Below are 21,358 nucleotides of genomic sequence, written 5' to 3' on the forward strand. Positions count from 1 at the left end.
TTGTGACCTAACCCCAAATGTTGGCCTCGGGGAGGTCCTCCGCTAGAGCGATTCCCACTCCTTCCCCATTTCCCCACAGCCCTATCTCTCCCTCCTTCTCTGACTTTTAGCATAGCCAATTAAACCTGAACAACGGGTGGATGGAGGAAATATGCTGCATCTATGGAATGGTACAGCAGGGACTAGTTTCACTGTTAATTTAAAATGCTAGAATTAATTAGGTAGTGTAAATGAAGAATTTAATAAGCACTCTTTACAACCACAAGTTTTACTTTTATTAAACACTGCTACCAAATGAGGGCAAATATCTCTGGTCTCTCTCTATATTTCTCTGCCTCATTCCCATAAGGTCTCTGCAAATAAAAATTTTTTGGGCCTGAATTTAAGAAGGATGCATAATTACAAATTATGCCTGAATTGTATTTCTGCTTTCAACCCCATAAGTTTCTTCTTTAAGCTCAGATGCTACTGTATGTCTCTGCTTGTGCTGGAGAGGGTGCTAAACAAACCAAAGTTGACAATTTTGGTTTTGTATACCAAATTAAAGGCTGTCTTCGAAGCTGTCACTCCTATTCAAATCCACTCGGTGAACTACCAAATTAGCATTCTTTCAGTAAAGGAATCTGCTTGTTTAAACATGTGTCTTTAGAAAACAAGGAACAACACCATGAATCAGTACTTTTCAAAAATCTCACTACAGTTCTGAAGGAATTCTAAAAAGGTGATTAATAATATTCACTAATATAGCTGGCAGACTCTGTATTTTGAAGGTAAGGCTACACTAAAAATACATTTCCTATATAGGAGTAGGAGGAAGAATCATATGGTTAACTGGTTTTAATTTGGTTTGAATTATCATCCTATTACATAAAGATTATTCAGGAATCTAAATATTGGCTTTCTGAACGTATGGGAAATTCTGTTTAAGGATAGATGTTCCAGTGCTCTGGTACAAGATCATCAAAGCCTGGCCCTATTTGGAGAACTTGATAGATATATTTTTTTCTGTTCTGGCCACTTTCCTTGAAGCATACTAGCGGTACTTATAATAATAGATGTATTTACTGAGGCACCACTAAGCAATAGACACTGTGCTAGATGCAATATATCTAGTCTCTCATTTAATCCTCACAATAAGCCCTTTAAGACAAGCATTATCTTACAATTTTTCAAATAAGAAAATTATTTCTGGAGTGTTATATGACTTATATTTTGGAAAGTGGCAGTGGTATTTAAGTTTTTTGATTTTGCAAACTACTTAATTTATAAGGGGAACAAATTTACATGTGAATTATGAGAACAGAAGAATATATATAATTACACGCACACATATAGAATGTAATCTCTGATTTAAAATAAAGATGATGTATACCCCTATTTTAATGACACAGCTTCCTTTTTTTAAAAAAAACTACAGGACAGTTGCTGATTAATTAAACTGTCTAGAGAAATAAAACAAAAGTCAATACTCAAAACTGACAAGTATTCAAAGTTGGATATGAATGATTTCAGGAGTGGAGTATCACACAGTAGCAGCTTCACTGCCATCGTTATGTAGCCTAATATATCTCTAAGAAAATATTCTCACTGCCAATAAGATTACAGGGAAACTTTCCCCCAAAGAATTATAGTGTCAGTGTCTGGCAAACATTTGGTTCTCAATGAACAGTTGTCAATTAGGAGAAAATCAGAACCTAAAAATCTCATGTATTGAAGTTGTATAGGGTGTTGATTCACTTTCAAGTAAAAATTCCCTCACTTCTTAAAGAGCATCTTCAAAACAGATAGATGACATAAAACAAAATACCTCAAATGCAGATCTTCATTAAGTATCTCCCTCCTACTGCAGAGTAGTTGCATTCCAGATTAATCTGCTATCCTTAGGGCCTGTTTCTCCCCAGGGACAAGGGCAGTTGTGTCAACCATCCACACATCCACAGTGGCCCCTTTTAAAACACTTGTTTCAGGCACTTGGAAGAACATTGGGCACACACGAAGCAAATATTGAGAGGAGAAGAATACATGAACAAAACTAGTGTAAAGTATAGGGAGAGCAGAGTGTGGGACTGGAAACTATAGAACAAAGGGAGGGAATGGATGATTAAGAATAAAAGGAGACAAAATCAAAAGATCATTTTACATGAAGATGAAGATGTGCCAAAATCTTCATCTGCTTCCCAGCAGTACCAATCTACAATAAGGTCTTATGTGGTGTATGTGGTGTAAGTTTATGACTGTGTATCCGTGCCACCCTGTAAGCAGGGTACATGATATAGACACTCAGGTGCATCATCACACATGTGCATTTCTGCTAAGATCTGCACATCTAATGGAACAACATAGCTTCAAATCCTGTGCATACCTGTAATTTTGTCTCTCACAAGTTTGCAGGATTCTATTTCACCGATGCTCCCGAAGAGACTCCTGAATTCTTCTTGGGTCATATTCTGGGGTAAATAGTTGACGATGAGGTTAGTTTTGCTGTCATCTGTGGTTGCCCCTGTTTGCATGGGAGAAGGACAGTTTCTGTTGTTGCTGGAGGGTCCATTGCTTGTATTGGATGTCGGACCATTTGACACCTGAGGCTCCATGGTGCTAATTATCTAAATAAAAATAAAAACAATTGAAAAAGCCTTTTGAAATCTCAGACACAACCAAAGTCTCTTTTAAAAGTTTATTTATTTTTTTGAAAAGAAAGAGAAGATAAAGCAAGATGGAGCAAGAGACTGGGTTGTGAACACAGCCAATTTAGAAGCATGTTTTTAACCAAAATGTTAAACTCCCCTTTCTATTTTTAGGCCAGCCCATAGATTTTGAACACAGACTAGAATGCAGTAGGAACTCTCCCATTATTTTGTTAATGAAAAGCTAATTCCTGTTTTCATTACACAATCACTCTCAGAAATGTATACTTAAGCCACACCAAATTATAATTAAAATGTAAAGTAACAATCATGATTAAAATTATAGTTCCATTAAAGCTGAAAAAGCTAAATATAGAGGGCTACACTCACAAGATCAAATACAGTACCTGTTTATTAACTATCTCATAAAATAAAATGACATTAAATTAAGTGAGGTTGTTCAATATGGGAAGGGTTTAAATTTTCACTGATGCTTAATCACTGATCAAACTTTAGATTTTTATAGGTACATGCTAGGGAGCTGCAAAGTCCTCTAATGTCTTTTTTTTTTTTAAATCTAGCCATTCTGTTATTGTTTCTCCCAGACCTCTAATAAAACAAAAAACATGGAGGCAAAGTTTTCTCTAGGTCTCCACCTTAGGTCCGGCACCGCCTGAGGCTGTCCACTCACATATTACTCAAAAAGGACTTTCTCTTGATTAAAATATTTAATTAAACAAAGATTTCTGGCTGGTGTGAATGTTCTAGGCAGCCTGCATGAGAATAAAGAAATGAATGAATCCCTATCTTCAAGGAGCTAATAGCCTATAGAGGACACAGACAGGTAAACAGCTGGTGTAGGGCAATGACCATGCAATACAGAAGCAATTACTTCTGCTTACAGGACAGGGAGATTCAGGGAAAGTTCTGAGAAGATGCTAGAATAGGGTTTTATAAGAAAAATGAGTTTAAGCTCATGAAGTCAGGTCATGAAGATGCCCTATATGGGATGACAAACATGGAGAATTGCAAAATTGCAGAGCCGGAAGGCGCTTAAGGGAACAAAATCTAGCTCAACACTCTCACATTGGACATGAAGCCCAGAGATGTCCAATTACTTCTCTGTTATCATAGAAAAATGAGGGCAAAGTCCAGGCCTGCACCCAGGTTTCCTGGCCCCAAACGCAGCCCATAATTTGCAACTTTCCATTTTGTCTTATCACCATCCTCTATTTGTCCATCATAAAATGGCTTCCATCTCCTCAGAAATTGATCATCAACTGTTTGGAAATGAAATCATGCTCTGCCACTTACTAGCTGTGTGACCTTGGGCAAGGAACTTAAACCCTAAGAGCCTTCATTTTTCTCATTTGAAAAATGGGAACAATGCCACCTATCTTGCAAAGTGGTAAGGATCGATCCAGTGATATGACTTATGTAAAGCATCAGAACAGAGGTGGGCACATAACCACAGTCACTGATGTTTATTAGTTACTCTGCCAATCATCCAATGTGACTTCTCTCATTGTCTCCTCACAAGAAGGCAATGAGGCATATTCTAATATCCTCTACATCTTACAGATGAGGAAAAGAAGGCATAGCAGACATCCGATAACTAGTAGCTTCCATTATTATTACCATTTGCCTGCTCAGAGGATTTGGGGGGGAAGCATTTTCATTTACTATAACATACATGTAATAAAGTGTATGAATCTTGAGAAGGGTACAACACAAAGAATGTTTACAAAGTGAACACAATTCACAACTGGGTAGCTACCTTTCAGATCACAATATAGAACATGACTGGCACCCCAAAAGCCTTTCTCAGGTTCTCACCCCTGTCATTTACCTCACCCCTCAAAGGTAACCATATTCTGAACTCTAGTCCACAGATTTGTTTTACCTATTTTTTTCACCTTTATATACATGGAATCATACAACACATACTCTTTTGTGCCTTTTCACACATGTATGGAGTGTCATCTGCTCTGTTACATGTAACAATACACTGTTCTTCCCACTGCCATAGCAATTTCCATTGTATGGAAATATTACATTTTATTTATCTGTTGATGAATATTTGGATTGTTTCTAATTTTGAACTACTATAGATAATGCTGCTATGAGCATTATGTACATGTCTTTTGGTACAAAAATGTCTTTGGTACAAAAACATATTCTATTGGGGATAGTCCCAGGATTCTATTTTTGGGGTCATAGGGTGTACGTATATTCAGCTTCAGTAGATACTGCCAACAGTATTTCAAAGTGGCTGTATCCATTTATATTCCCACCAGCACAGTATGAAAGTTCCAGTTGCTCCACATCCTCATCAATGTTCAGAAACCATTTTTTGTTTTTGTTTTTGTTTATTTTTTCATCTGAAGCAGAGTGGCATAATAAAAATGGAATGCGTGTTTGAGTCAAGAGAACAGGTGATTTAAATTCCGAGTTCTAGGCCAGGTGCAGTGGCTCATGCCTGTAATCCCAACACTTTGGGAGGCCGAGGTAGGCGGATCACCTGAGGTCAGGAGTTCAAGACCAGCCTGACCAACATGGAGAAACCGAGTCTCTAGTGAAAATACAAAATTAGCCAGGTGTGTGTGTGGTGGTGCATGCCTGTAATCCCAGCTACTCAGGAGGCTGAGGCAGGAGAATCACTTGAACCTGGGCGGTAGAGGGTGCAGTGAGCCAAGATTGCGTCACTGCACTCCAGCCTGGGCAACAGGAGTGAAACTCCATCTCAAAAAAGAAAAAAAAAAACTTAGTTTTACCACTTATTAGCCGTGTGATCTGAGGCAGGTTACTTCAATACTCTGAGCTGCAGTTTCCTCTTTGGCAAAACTGGAATAAAAAGCTTGCCATGCAGGGTTATCTTCAGGATGAGAGATAATGTACATTAAATGTCTAAAATACAAAGGGCCCAGAGGCATCATAATGATTATTCCTCATCATGCCCCACGTAGGTGAGTGTTACTCTAATTCTTTCATCATCTGATGGTCACAAATGATAAACGAAACAAAAAGGAAAACATGAAAGCCTCAAGAGAAGCCAAGGCAATAAAGCAGACTGAGAAAGATGGGGAGCATCTAAGATTCTTTACCATCATGTAAGTAATTTAAGTGGCTCCACTTCTCCCATCACCAGAATTTTCTTCTTGGCTTCAGGTCAACTTTAGGATTCTAGAAGGCTGGTCCAGACAGCAAGGAGAAAGTAAAAGCTTCTGAGAAGAATCTTAAATCAAGCTCCCCTCAGGACTGATAGAAGTTGTACCCAGCAAAGCCTACTCAGCCGCTTTGCCTTCGAGGCAAGGGTCCAGGAAAAGAATCAGGGAGATGGGCCCCAGGGAAGGAGGCATGCTAAAGGAGATGGCATTATAGAGCATCCTCACAACTCCTGGCTAGGAGGCAGGTTTCAGTTCTGCCAAGCTGTGGGGCCTTCTGAGTCTTTGCAGTGACTCCATTTGCTGTGTTGTCTCACTGCTTCACTGAGTCAGGTGTCCAGGCAACAAACATAAGAAGCACTGCCAACTTGATAATGAACATGAAAAATCAGAATTTATACATTCAGGAGGCCCGACCTCTATGTTTGATTTAATGGCAAACACCCCTGAGCCCTACAATCTTTAGAAACCCTTTTCTGTTCTCTACCTTTTTCAGGTTACCCTTCTTTCAGCTGCCTGACAAACACCTAGAAAACATCCCACACCAAGGCAGCTTATTTAGTGCTAGTGATGGAGTATGTGGAAGAATTTCATGCTGAGATTCTGTGGGACCAAAACTCTTAAAGGTCACCTGACAGTCAGGTTCATCTTTCATTTTCATTTTCAGACACGTGGTGAAAGCCAGCGCTTGTCCACGTGAACATCTCACAGGTCCACCTGTTCCAGGAAGGCCTATGAAGTAACAAGGCTGCAGCAAAATAATTTCAGTCCCCCCATCAGCTTTGTAGCTCTCCTTACATTCTATGCGGATTTCCTAATTTATGTTGACTCCTGGAGGTGAGTTCCATCTGTAGATTAGACAGCCCAACTGGTCCCCACTAGTTTCTAAAAGGAGTCATGAGATACAATGTTCACTACTGAGCTACTTCAGCTGACCACATCTAAAAATTAGGCCAAGTCATTCTCATCCAATGTAGATGGAGCTCTCTCTTTGCTCTGCATCTACACTACACAGTTATTCTTTTGTGTGTCCAGAAGGAACAGATGAAAACACACAAATGGACACATACAAAGACAGTTTTCTCAATAAAAATGTACAGTCTGAAAGCTGAGAAACATTTGTAAATGTGTTAATATACATCCTATAATAAGACCCCTCATGGGTCTTAATGATGCATCTTAGGATGCAACACAGGCTGAAAAAAAAAGCACAAATGTAACACTTCAGAATCAAATCTGATATGTGAATGAACCAAGAGGATTTTAAAACATTACCTGGAAAATAAGAGAAGTTGCCAAGATGTAAAGACATTAAATGCACGAATATGAAACTACAGCATTTTAAGGTTATGCGACAGATCTCAAAGAGAGGACACCTGTACTCTCTACTTGGGAAACAGAGGGACAGACTAGGGGTAAAAAAATGTGTGTTGTTGGAAAGCACATCCTCCAGTAAGTACAGAGGCTGGTTGGGAAAATCAGAACACTTGATTCCTCAGGCTAACGCCTTTGATATTCTAACAGCACAATTTTCATTGCAAATAAATATATCAGTTACTCAAGTGTGCATATGTACTTTAATGAAACATTCTGTGTGGGTCTCACAGCCAACTTTGCAGGTGACCAGGTTCCAAGCCCCTGACTTGCCCTCCTTTCCTCATTTGAATAGCAATTAAGAACAGAATTACAGTCAGCATCCAGGATAGAGCATTGAGGAGGTTCAGTTGACTTCAAACTCTAATGGTTGTACAAAGCACTACATTAAATCTTTTATGTTTCTGTGATATATTTTAAGAAACATTATACAGGCAGAAAATTTCAGGGATAAACTATTAGAGCGGTGCACAATAACGTAGGCACTCAAATCCTGTCATTGTAAATGTCGATGGTTTGAATGACTAATTACTCACACTCAACGCATTAACCTCACCCCTCCCACCACTCTTTTCTGCAAAATATACAACAAAAGCAAGAGGGAAGGCTTCAGATGTGCAGCTGCTGGATCATCACCAGGGTCGTTTATCTCTGCAGAGGGGAGGTAAGGAGTGGAGGCTCAGCCAGCCTCCTGCTCCTGGAAAATAAAAAACCACCCCTTTCTTCCACCTCTCTCAACACAATTCAGGCCCCTTTTGTCTACCCAAGTTAACCGTAACACTACTTCCTGGATATGTCAGGTCATATGCACATTTAAAAAGGGTTTATTTCCACTATGGCTATATCTGGGTATATTAGATACACAGAGATGGAGCCGAGATCTGTGCTGGACTCTGGGGATACAGAGATAACAAAGACAAAGAGTGGGCCCTTCTTGAGTTCACATTGTGGATGTGCAACAGATACCAGAGAACATTAGGGACCATGAAGCCCAACCCTGTCATTTTAAACTGGAGGAAACTGAGGACCAGAAGAGGGAAATGACTTGCCCAAGGTCACACTGCTAGTTAAGAGTCAGAGATGGGATTGGAGCCCAGGTCTACAGATTACCTCTCTTGTGTATTCTTGTGACAATACGGGCATGTTCATTTGGATGAGGGTTTACTTGTCCTCTTGGGCAAGGACTAATGGGTGGCCATATTATAGAAATGTACTTGAACAGGGAGGGCGTGGTGGCTCATGCCTATAATCCCAGCACTGTGGGAGGCTGTGGTGGGAGGATCACTTGAATTCAGGGGTTTGAGACCAGCCTGGACAACATAGTGAGACTTTGTCTCTACAAAATGCAAAAAATAAATGTAGCTGGGCATGGTGGTCAGCTTGCCTGTAGTCCCAGCTACTTGGGAGGCTGAGGTGGGAGGATGGCTTGAATCTGAGAGATCGAGGCTGCAATGAGCTGAGATTGTGCCACTGCACTCTAACCTGGCAGACAGAGTGACTCTGTCTCAAGAAAAAAAATGCACTTGAACAGACTGTGGACACATGTCTACCTCCATACTTTTCTGAGTATAGCACTTCACAGTTCATAAAAATTCATGACCTGAACTTTGAGGTCCACAGCACAGAGATCACATCTGTTTTGTTTATTACAGCATCTCCTGAATGTAGAACAAAGCCTAACAATTGGTAGGTCCTAGATAAAGGACTATAGAATGAATGAAAGTCCTTACATGTCCATTAGCTTACTGGATCCCTCAAACAACCCTGTGAAGTAAAAGCCAATAAAGTAGTAATATCATCCTCATTTTACAGATAACAAAAGAGAACAGGACAGATAAGCAACCAGTCACCTATTGAGCACCTATTATATGCCAGGCATATGCTTAAATATTATTTCAAATGCAGATATTTTTTCAATTTTTAAAATTGTGGTAAAACACACATAACAAAATTTGCCACCTAAATCATTTTAAAGTGTACAGTTCAGTGGTATTAAGTACATTCATATTGCTTTGTAGCCATCACCAGAATTCTTGTCACCTTGTAAATCTGAAAGTATATACCCATTAAAGAATACCTCCCCATTCCCCTAGTTTCCCCAGTTCCTGGCAACTACCATTCTACTTTCCATCTCTATGTCAAATGCAGATTTTAAGAAGCGCTCATTAGCCGGGAGTGGTGGCTCATGCCTGTACTCTCAGCACTTTGGGAGGCCGAGGTGGGCGGATCACCTGAGATCAGGAGTTTGAGACCAACCTGGCCAACATGGCGAAACCCCATCTCTACTAAAAATACAAAAATTAGCCAGGCATGGTGGCTGCCTGTGCCTGTAATCCCAGCTACTTGGGAGGCTGAAGGGGGAGAACCACTTGAACCTGGAAGGCGGTGGTTGCAGTGAGCCGAGACCATGCCACTGCACGCCAACCTGTGCAACAGAGTGAGACTCCACCTCAAAAAAAAAAAAAAAAAAAAAAAAAGCACTCATTCAAGCAGGAGGGTTAAACCTTTGGCTGGCATGGGTCTACTATTGAATACTTTGGCCCTATATCCTCAGAAAACCTATTGAATGCCTTGGCCCTACGTGCTCAGAAAAATGTACATGCATACAGCATTTTACGTTCACTAAAGCCAATCTATTATCTCCAGATTGAATGTTCCCAAATTGCTCCTTCCCATTCAAGCCTGCAACATTTTTGGAGCACCTCTGTGTAGACTAGCACTCCTTCACTTCTTGGTAGAAAAGTTTAGAATACAGCCTTACCCCAGCCCTTCCACTGACCTAAACTCTACCCATTACCTACCTCACACCAAGGTGGCTTAGAGCTGTTAATTAAGTATGTTGGCAGCATATAGTGTCTATCATCTTCACTCAGCCCCTCCACACCTTCGTCTCAGCCCTATTTAATGAGTCAAAAGGAAAAGAATAGAACCTGGTGGTTCAGGGCAGCCTTTGCTCTTACGGGTATAAAAAGGACTCAGTGAGATAATGTACATGGAACACTCAGCACTATTCCTGGCATGGTAATCCCTCCACAGATGCTAGTGGTGACTGATGCTAATATTATTAGAAGAGAACAAGGAGAAAGATAAAAACCAATACCTAAGAAACTAGGTTGGGAGTTAGACAAGAAAAGCTGATTAGCAATTAATCAAAAGTAAAACATTTCCTTCCTCCCCAAATCACTCTTTTCATATGATTTCTTGCTCTCAGAATTCATTAATTTACTAATCAAACAAATATTTATTGATGAAGGGTCCACATGTCAGAGGACAGACAGCAGCATGTCCTGTGACCAGGAAAATCTTTAACGTATATTAAGCAAGACTATTCTAAAATCGAAAAGTGTATGGATGTACTAAAAATGTATTTAAAGCTCCCTTAAAATTTTTTTCCTTCCCTTCCCTTCCCTTCCCTTCCCTTCTCCCTTCCCTTCTCCCTTCCCTTCCCCTTCCTTCCTTCCTTCCTTTTTTTTTGACTGGGTCTCTCTATGTTGCCCAGGCTGGACTTGAACTCCTGGGCTCAAGTGATCCTCCCACCTCAACCTCCTGGGTAGTTGATATTTATTCCATTAGCTCATGACTTTCTTACACCTCCTTCCATCTTCCACTCTTCACAAAGCTTTAATTTTCTCAAGTTTGGGGCAATCAGGCTAGAGTTACAGGATTGATCCTCCTCCTCACAATGGAGGAGAATCATTGTTGCTACCATAGTCTTCTCACCACCCTGACAACCAGACCATATTGTGTTCTTGTCCTAATATTTTCCCTAAAAGTGGTAGTATAAAAATAAAGATGGAAAGTCCCCCAACTGTTCCTCCCCATTTAAGCCTGTGACATGTTTGGAATGCTTCAGTGTAGACTAACACTTTTACTTCTTAATAGCAAGGTTTAGAACCCTGTCTTACCCCATCCTCTCCACTTTACCTACCCACAACCCCACTTTATTGTTTTGCATTTACATATTTTAATCTAGTTAACCTACACTTACTTTCAGGATTTATTTCATGAGGAAAATCAAAGGCTACAACTTTACGTTACAGGAACCTGCCCTGATACAGAACTCACTACTGACATTCATCATCTAAGAACCGAGTGCAGGGTCCTTGTACACCTGTCACCATACTTTTGGCAGTCCTTAACTCCTGGTTTTCTGGCGGAGATACAGCCTCACTGCTCAATTCATGCAAAAGGATCAAGAGAAAAGAACCAAAGAAGGTCACAGGAACATATGCTTCTTTTACAAATACCTTTTCCCTCTACTTTCAGCCACCTTTAAATGTCAGTATTCCCAGAAACGAGAAAGATGTTAAAGGAATGTACCGATTGCAAACATGTCTCAGGTGTGTACATCTGAGACTCACACATGTATTTTATTAAATATTTTAATGAGTATGTAAAGGTGTTTTCTTTAACCATGCTGGAAGGACTTTTGAAAATATACATATAAAGCTAACCCTTATGTAACAGAACAAGTTCTCCCAGGTGCATGAAGAATAATGTTTACCAAGGGCAGTCACTGAATTGAACCATTAAAGAAATAGATTTAAATTATTAATGAGAACAAAAATAAAAGTCCTAATTCTCTTTGTAGGCATTTCCCACTTAACCCTCGTAAAATTCTGACATGCAGTATGTTAGACTCTGGTGGGTGCAGGAGCCCAGACTATTGCATCTCACCCGCCTTTCCAAGCCTGAAAAACAAATTCCCAAAGTTAGAAAATTACACAGCAGGCTCTGTGTTCCTGAAGACAGACATTATTTTTTTTGTAAAATTCCTTACAACCCCCCAATTTCATATTTCTTTAAAATCAGCTCATAAAATCTATTCTCTCCCTTCCTTCTTTTCAAGAGGCTTTAATTTGCTCAAGTCCCTTCATGTTAATATTTTTTTTTTGAAATGCAACACTTTCCTGGTTATGATTCAACTGTGAAGGAGACATATGTTATTAATGGGACCCAAGAGGAGGGGCTGAGACTGACGATCTGATAACTCTAGGAAAAGGGAACTTGGAAATACCACCCTTCCAACCAAATTACAAGTGATGGCTCACAAAGACCACTGGACTAGGGGACTGTGGTTAAAGACTGCACTCATATTCCCCAAAACCATTCATACCATGCTTCTGTAGATTCTACCAGAAGGTAACTAGAAAACTCTGGAAAAAAATATTTAATTCCATCCAAGAAACACATGCTGACAGCTTAATAATACCTTTGGGCAGATGCACAAATAACGTGAAAGACCTATTTACTCTGGGAAGTTATGTGGTAATAAATTCTCAGCATATCCTTAAAACAAGTGTATTCAATTCAACACAAGTTTATTGAATGCTATTGTAAGCCAAGACATTCTTCTAGAAGGTGGGAAAACAAAAATAATTTGGTCCCTACCTGTAGAGAGTTCAAGCTGGGAGGAGGGCAGGCAAACAAATAATTCATTAAAATCACTTGTATATCCCTTTCTTTTAAGCAGTCCCCTTCAGAGTTTCTTCAAATGACATCCCCTCTTCAGCAAAAGCATATCAATCATATATACTCAGACTAATCCTACCTGTTTTGATACTGAACTGACAGTCCTATTCCTGGTATAAATGCCTACATCCTAAACAAATGACTTGTTTATTTGTCAACTCTTTGTTTTGTTTCTACAATGAGAATATAGTGCTTTATAATCTAAAAGGAAGTTATATATGTAACAATGAGGTAAGCGTGAGGCATCCCTTCTTTCAAACAGCATCTTCTGCTCTGGAGATGAACACCAGGCATGCCAAAAGTATTCTCAGTGGTGGTAGTCAGGGCTTTTAAAAAATCAGCAGCCACTGGAGAGAACAAGAGGCATTAATACTTAAAATAGCAGGGCCAGCATGGATATGAAAAGCATAATCAAAATTTAATTTCTCATAGGCATCATTCTCAAATTCATAGAAATCCAAGTTTTAATCTTCTTCCCCAGACACATCACACACATTTCCCCTCCTTAATGAATACTGGCCTCCTTTACATTTTACAGTGTTTCGTTAGAGCTTCATTTTGGGCCTAAGATGATTTCCTGGTGTGTCCATCCTGATGCAGTTCTGATAAGACCCCTGGGTATGTGGTTTTTTTTTTTTTTTTTTTTTTTTTTTTTTTTTTTTTTTTGAGACAGAGTCTTGCTCTGTCGCCCAGGCTGGAGTGCAGTGGCCGGATCTCAGCTCACTGCAAGCTCCGCCTCCCGGGTTTACGCCATTCTCCTGCCTCAGCCTCCCGAGTAGCTGGGACTACAGGCGCCCGCCATCTCACCCGGCTAGTTTTTTTTTGTATTTTTTAGTAGAGACGGGGTTTCACCGTGTTAGCCAGGATGGTCTCGATCTCCTGACCTCGTGATCCGCCCGTCTCGGCCTCCCAAAGTGCTGGGATTACAGGCTTGAGCCACCGCGCCCGGCCGGGTATGTGGTTTTAACCAACTTTTATAGCAAACTATCCAGAGCTGAGGGACAGCTTGATCATTCAGTACATTATAAAGATGAGGGAACCTTCCCTTCATGCCCCACAATTCAGTTCTCTTTTCCAAAATGGCCAGTAAATAAATAAATACAGTATCACACTTTCAATAAGCTTTCTTTGTTTAAGTCAGATTTGAAAAACAAAAATGTTTGCACTTTAATAAAAATACAATTTTGTGGGCAAGCTCAGCTTTCCTGCAAAAATATCAGCTCTAATAAAAAAAAATTGATTGGAAAACAATTCCTTCCCATTCTGCTCCCTAAGTCCCTCTGAACTCTGAAGGTTTAATGTGGACAAAATAACTAAAATGCCTAATAATAATCTCTGGATACCCGTTGGGATGGGAACCAGTTGTGATGGGAAATACGTTATCTTCATCTTCCACATAAAGAACAGTCTTTCTCATAATTAATGAATCATTTGAAAAACTGCCCACAAACTGATTAAGGCAGACTTATCTTCCCAATTAAATGCATAAACAATAGCCAATGGCACAATTCATGTAAACATTAGTATTGTATATTTATAAAATGCCTGGCTAGTGGCTCAGTTGTAGCAAACTCTTGAGGTTTAGCTGTAAACAGCAATGTGCTATTCTACATATGTATCATGATCTAAAGCATTAGGTCACATCTCTGAAATTAAGTTTTATGCACACTCAGATTAAATTCTTCAGAAATCTACAAAGAAATATATTTTATTTTGAAAATTAACACTTGTTTTCTTAACTTAGCCAGGGTGAGGAAGAGGGGAGGAGTAAAAGGGAGTACAGGGAGTTTGTCTCTAGAAAAATCTGTGTAGAAGTCTTGTTCTTTTTAAGAGAAATTGTATAATGCCAACGGCTCTTCTAATTGTGCAATTCAAAAGATTAAGTCATTCTGAAGATAAAGATAAAAAGTGAAATAAAAGGGTTCTTAGCACCTCAATGCATATATAAATACATAACTGGCCATGATAAATTATACTCAAGGACAATTCATACAGCCTCATATAGCTACATGTTCATTCATGAAAAGATCCTGAATGTCATTCTGATAGAGTAGTTTTAAATCTGAAAATTACTTTATCACACTTGAAAGTTTATTGTGAATTACTCCCTTCACTGCTTGCCTGCCTGACTGCCTTCCTTCCTTCCTTTCTTTCTCTTTCCTTCCTTCTTTCCTTCCTTCCCTTCCTTCCTTCCTTCCTTCCTTCCTTCCTTCCTTCCTTCCTTCCTTCCTTCCTTCCTTCCTTCCTTCCTCTCTCTCCCTCCCTCCCTCCCTCCCTCTCTCCCTCCCTCCCTCTCTCTCTCTCTCTCTTTTCTTTCTTTCTTTCTTTCTTTCTTTCTTTCTTTCTTTCTTTCTTTCTTTCTTTCTTTCTTTCTTTCTTTCTTTCTTTCTTTCTTAGATATACGTTAGAAAAAAAAAACTTTTTGACTTGACAGGAGAACTTTATCCCTCAAACTTCCTCTGAGGGCGAGTTGGATACCATTGCCCCCAGACATTCCCTTGGAAGGTAGCCGGGGCAGGAGTAAAACTGGACTCCACCAAATCAATGTTGGTGAGAATTCAGGCCTGGGTGAGGAAAAGTATGCCTTCGAATTATTTGTGGGCAACATATTTACATGGAAACTAGAAATTTAAGGTTTGCAACTATCAAGTTCTAAGATGCAGTGAAATAGTCTTTCTCATAATTAGGGGTGGAAGGAGAAATTGGCACATCTCTTCTTATGTTCATATTCTTGGACTCGCTGGTCCATTCTGAAACTCAGAAAAGAATCCCAAATTCTGCAGACCAAAAGTATACACAATGAGGTATATTAAGAGGAGTGAGAAAAACAGAAACAGCCCAAGGGTCTAATAAGGGGGATGGCTAAATAATTCACTGTGCAGTTTTTTGATATAGTATTCTGCAATTGTTACAGTTATGTTTATAATGGGTTTTTATAATGTGAGAAAATGTATATGATCAATGTAGAAAAAAGTAAAATAAAAGATTGATTATCTCAATTATATAAGCAAGTACAGAGTAGGAGGGAAAAATAAAAAACACTAACAGTAAGTGGCGGAATTACAGGTGATTGTTACACTTTTCTCCATCTTTGTCAACTCTGTTTTGTTTTTACAATGAGAATACAGTAGTTTTATAATCTGAAAGGAAGTAGTTTTTTAAAAAAGAAAGAAAATGTCAAGTGCTTCAAACCAGTTTGGAGCCACGGTATTAAAAATGATTTCATCTCCTCCCCAGAGCTATCCTGTAGGATCTTTCCTTGGACACACTCTGTTTGTTTCTACATTAGAGTACACATGGGAGCCCAAATGAATAAAAATCACATTTCTAGAAACCGTCTCTGGTTCAGTCTCCCCTTCACCTAAATCACTGTGAATTAGCAAGGTTACAATCTTAAGTCTGCCTATCACCTGGCAGCAACCTTCATGAGGACAGCAAGGAGAGAAGATGATTTATAAGAAAACCATTCCCTGGATCAGGGAGTGAAAAGTACTGATCCGTTCTAAAAGCTCCTGCTGACAAACTCTGATATTATGAACATTTTGCACTTGGACAAAAGCTCCCACTTTTCTTAATTACATGGTTTGAGCAGGAGTCTGCTTTCAGGATCTGCCCAATCACACAACAGCCATTTATTTTCCCAACTGCAGCTGCCAAAATTTCCCTGATCTCTGTTCTGTGCTCCATCTTCAAGGACATCTTGTGAATGTATGACACTGTCAAGCGGCATTCCATACCATGCTTTTTAAACTTCTCTCTTTCTCTCTTTCTTGCATTTGAACATTCTTCTAATACATATTGATTAAAAATATCATGAACAAGAAGCAAGCAAAGTAGAAATGGAAAAAACAAACAAAATCCAGAAATCACAAGTATCAGAATACTTATGTCTGCTCTGAGGCAAGCACTTTTTATGACATTGAACCACTAATATTCTCTGTTCTCTGTGTGATGGGTTTGCTTTTGTTTTCAATATTAGGAAAATGGGTGCCAAATCTATAGCTTTCTGTGTGTAAAGAGCATAGGACCTCACTGCAAACTTCTGGCTTTTTTTCAAACATGAATTTTACCTCTGAATTTATCTTTTTAAAATCCTCTTAGTTTCCCTTAACTTCACTTTCTTCATTGTTCTACTTTTTAAAAAAAAAAATTTAAATTATTATTATTATACTTTAAGTTCTAGGGTATATGTGCATAATGTGCAGGTTTGTTATTTTTTTGTTTGTTTGTTTTGAGACAGAGTCTCGCTCGGTCCCCAGGCTGGAGTGCAGTGGCGTGATCTCTGCTCACTGAAACCTCTGCCTCCCGGGTTCAAATGATTCTCCTGCATCAGCCTCCCAAGCAGCTGGGACTGTAGGCACGTGCCACCACGCCCAGCTCATTTTTTTGTATTTGCCATAGAGACAGGGTTTCGCCATGTTAGCTAGGATGGTCTCAGTCTCTTGACCTTGTGATCCCCCAGCTTCGGCCTCCCAAAGTGCTAGAATCACAGGCATGAGCCACCGTGCCCGGCCCATTGTTCTATTTTTTAAAAAACTCCTACTGTATGTATTTTTATGATTTGCCACATAAAAACAGAATTTTAGATTATAAGAGAATAAATAAGTTAGTATTTCTGTCTTCACAATCTTTTGCCTTTTCAAAATACGCTTTTGAAAGGTCATACTCACTAATGGGCAAAAGTCAAGTTGGCATTTTTAAAAATCAAAAATAAAACTTTTAAATTATAAAAAAGATATAATAAAATTTCAAAAATCACATTTGTATTATAATTCAAGCTGCATAATCTACAATTCTCAGATAAGGCTCTTTTAGAATTAATTTACTATGTCCCAAAGAATATTTAGTATATGATACAAGTATATTATCATGTATAATTATCAAATGGATATAATACCTGTATTTTGAAACTAAAATATTACTTCTTTGAGTAGGGTAAGGTTGTCCTTTGAATCACAGATACAAAGAAAATTTGTTTGGTAAACTTTTGCAACTCTTAATATATTCTTTTTATCCCAGAAATTTACCTTTTTAAAAAGTAAAATGTTAACACATATTCAGAATCATCCATTGTCAATTAGAGCAATCTAAAATTTCTTTACTTACAGGTATATATGTGAAGGCAAGTTATGAGCCACAATTTAAAGATGTTAATATAGTACTTCATTGGAACAGCCCCTCCCCCAAACTGAAGTTGGCTCTCAAAAGAAGGAACAAAAGCCAAGCTAAATTCCCTAACATTAATGAGTTCCTTCGATGGGCCAGAAACCATTATGCTGAATGTCAGGGATACGAAGGAGAAAGAATTCCTGCCTGCAAGGAAGTAAATAAATAAGTAAATAAGAAATTACTGTCTAATGTCATAAATGTAGTAACGGAAAAATACATACAAAGTGCCTGGAATATGACAAACACTCAGTAAAGGGAAATCCTGTTATAATGCTGATTAAAAAGTGCTTTGGGTTACACAGGAAAATATTTAGGCAAGTAATTATCATTAACTCCTTCCAACACTACTAAGAAGAAATGGTGAGAGGTGTCTTTACATACATCACTTCACTTAATTCTCACACAACTTTGAGAAGTGGGTGTTGTCATTCCTCTCATTTACAGATGTAGAAGTGCCGTCACTCTACACATGATGGAGAAACGAGGCTTCAGGCAGTGTCCACTGTCACTTAACTAGGATTGCAACTTGAACCCAAGGCTAAAACCAAATTCGTGCCCTCTCTTCAATCTCTAAGTCTGAGGACTTTTCCTATCACTATGAAATGCAACCCAGTAATCTTAGAGAATGTAAATTATCTAATCCTATTAAAATCAACTAGCCTGTGTATCTGCTATTTATTCGTCAGTAAATACTATCCAACAAATGGGTGTTACAGGAAAGATCATTATTCAAAATTCTACATGGTATAATGGAAAAAGCATGAGATCTGGAGGTGATCTGACTTGGGGTGGAAATCCACCACCAGCCTTGACCTTGGTTTAGCCAGTTGAGACTCTCTGCAGTGCAATTTAAATTTACTCATTTGAAAAATGCGAACAATTCTATCTGCCTTGCAGAGTTGCTGTGAGGATTAAAAACAACAAATCTGAAGAGACCTGGTTCAGAGCTCAGTACACAGTAAGCATTCAGTACATGTTCACTTTCCTTGTCCAAAAGGTAACATTCTGAAATATGTGCCCATTAAAATGTGCTGCAGGTGGCAAAGTTGATTAATCTAAGAGCTGGGTAAGATTTATCCTTGGAATTTAATTTCTGAAATAGAAAAGTATACTTAAAAACATTACCACTCATCATCTATGCCAATAGCTATTCCTTTCATCTTCACAATATTCCACAAACATTCACTAATAAGCTCTCACAATAATGCCAAACCAGAAAACACATAGCAAAGGGGAAGGGGCTACGTGGATTCTAAAAAAGAAATAATGAAAGTACCATTTTTGATACAGACACAATTTCTGGTATATTTTGCCCTTTCAAAAAGCCGTCCATTGTGAATGGCTCAAGTTAGGTACTCCAAATGTAAATAAGCAGTCATTAGGGTTTCTGATTTCCTACAAGGAAAACCATCACGTTTTCATGGGAAATTTCAGATCACTGCCACAGTGCACTCTGCATACTGACAGCTGAGGGCTTTTCCGGTTTTCCGTAAGGAAACTCAGGGTGGAAGAGCAGGGTTGTTTTTGGTCCATCCTCTACTTGGACTGCTCCTTTCTTCCTGTACACCTCAAGAAGCAGCTAAACTGACAGAATGTACTTCAAGAGCATTTTTCCAGGGCACAGTCAGAAAGGTGTGATGGAAAGTGTAGAGATAACAGAGCAAGTGTTATTACCCCTGAAGAAATGAGACTCTTACAAAGCCCTTACAAAACCCTCACTTACAAAATAATAATTTTTATCATAATTAATTTTATAATAATTAAATTACATGCTGGACTCAGAAGATTTTGTAAGTACATTCACATTCACCACCCCACTTAATTTTCACGAAGAATCTGAGAGATGGGTGGAGTCTTCCCTTGCCATCACTTGCAATTTACAGGTGAGCAAACTAAGGGTTAAGGAGCAAATGAAAGGTAAAGCTAACTAGCCTCTATTCACATGGTGCAGGGCCTGGATCTGAACTGACATCTTCCGGTCAGTGACTCCCATCTTCCTTCTTTACCCACTACAAGTTCCATAAGCCCTGGAATGCACATTCCAGGCCACAGCCTTCTGTAGCCTTCTACAGCCAGCAATGACAAACCAGAACACACTGTGTTCTCTCCTGTGCCACCCTCTGCACATGAACACTCCCTTGGCCTGGAAAGCCCTCCTCTCTCTGCCTTCAGACCTAACATGATCCTTCCCCTATCCCCCATCATGGCTCTTACCTCTGTCCCTCATACACATTTCCATTACAGACATGTGCCACACAGCATTGAAACTCTCCAGCCTCCTGTCTTTCTCTATCACTGGACTGTGAGCAACTTGAGGACTGGGACTGTGTTTGATTCATCTGTAATCCCAGGGACCAGTGCAGAGCTCCTGATTTTGCTGGTAGAATAAATGAATAAATGGATGACTCTCTAGGTCCTCACCTGCTTTCTATAGCCAAATTAGCTTTCCTTGCCTGTTCATCACCACTTTGCTCTCACCATAAACCTCTCTTACCTCTCCTCTTCAGAATCAATGCAAAAGTAGGAGGGAATTCATTCTTTTAAAGCTATATTGCCCTTATCATTATTGTTTTCCCCAACTTCCTTCAAACTATCCCAAGAGTCTATTTTCAAAACCTAGGGCCTTCCATTTTCCAAGTAAGGCCATCTTTACAGCCTTTGCTTCTTCATCTCCACAAAGGAAATTAGATCTCCTCTGTTTCAGGCCTAAACTCATATTTCATTTTCATGCTGAGTCTGAATTTGGCTAAAGTCTGCATACCATCTTGAGATTCACAGTCCTGCAGAACATTTCTACCCATAAGAGTTTCTCTAAGTTTCAAAGCCAAAGTCATCAGGGACTCAACATTTTCCTGCAACAACTATTAGACCTGGGCATGCCTGGCATATTATTTCTTTTAAATAAGTGAATAGATAAATTATCACGTAATCACTTCTACATACATTCAATTAACATCAATTCAAACATTTATTAAATTCCAGTTAGCATAGGAGTCCTTCCTTGAAATTTTTGACCTATGAAAATAATCAAATCACCCATCCCCTTCATCTCCCATTAAAAAGTAAATATTCTAACTTATTACTAGAAAGAATTGGACTCAGGATTTAAGACTCCAGAGCCCTTTTAACCAAGTGCGTTTCTTCACAGAGCCCCAGGCCTCTAAGAGCCTGTGACACCAAGAGGATGGGGCCAACACAGTTGTTTGACAGAGACTAGTCTCAATCATACTGATTTACAGCAAATCTAATCTTCTTCACAGTTCTTTCTGAGATGACCTATCTTTAGTTTTGAGATTATCTGCTCACTTTTTTGAAAGTTATACAATGGGAAGTAGCTCTCACTTTTCAGTCTAAATCTTCTCTCCCTATGAGCCCTGAAATAAATTACCAATACCTAAAATGCACACCCTAGAGGGACTGAACTTATTTTAAAAATCCTCCTTTATTAGATGCCTACTATATGCCAGGCACTGAATCAGGTTCTTTATACATGTTAATTAGTTCATCTTCTAAACAAACTTTGGAGGAAGGTATTATTAGTCCATTTTTACAGAT

The 21,358-nt window shown here is 39.0% G+C and overlaps 1 protein-coding gene across 11 annotated transcripts in view; it reads right to left on the reverse strand.

Moving 5' to 3' along the window:
- ELAVL4 (ELAV like RNA binding protein 4) overlaps positions 1-21,358 on the reverse strand; it is a 154,658-nt gene that overhangs the window by 54,531 nt on the left and 78,769 nt on the right. For all 11 annotated transcript variants that reach the window (XM_073007308.1, XM_073007307.1, XM_007978816.3 and 8 more), the window contains exon 2: positions 2,363-2,603. In XM_073007308.1, the coding sequence (XP_072863409.1) occupies positions 2,363-2,603 (241 nt within the window). The remainder of the gene's footprint in view (positions 1-2,362; positions 2,604-21,358) is intronic.

The sequence above is a fragment of the Chlorocebus sabaeus genome, chromosome 20 (genome assembly GCF_047675955.1).
Source record: "Chlorocebus sabaeus isolate Y175 chromosome 20, mChlSab1.0.hap1, whole genome shotgun sequence".
NCBI classification, from domain to species: domain Eukaryota; kingdom Metazoa; phylum Chordata; class Mammalia; order Primates; family Cercopithecidae; genus Chlorocebus; species Chlorocebus sabaeus.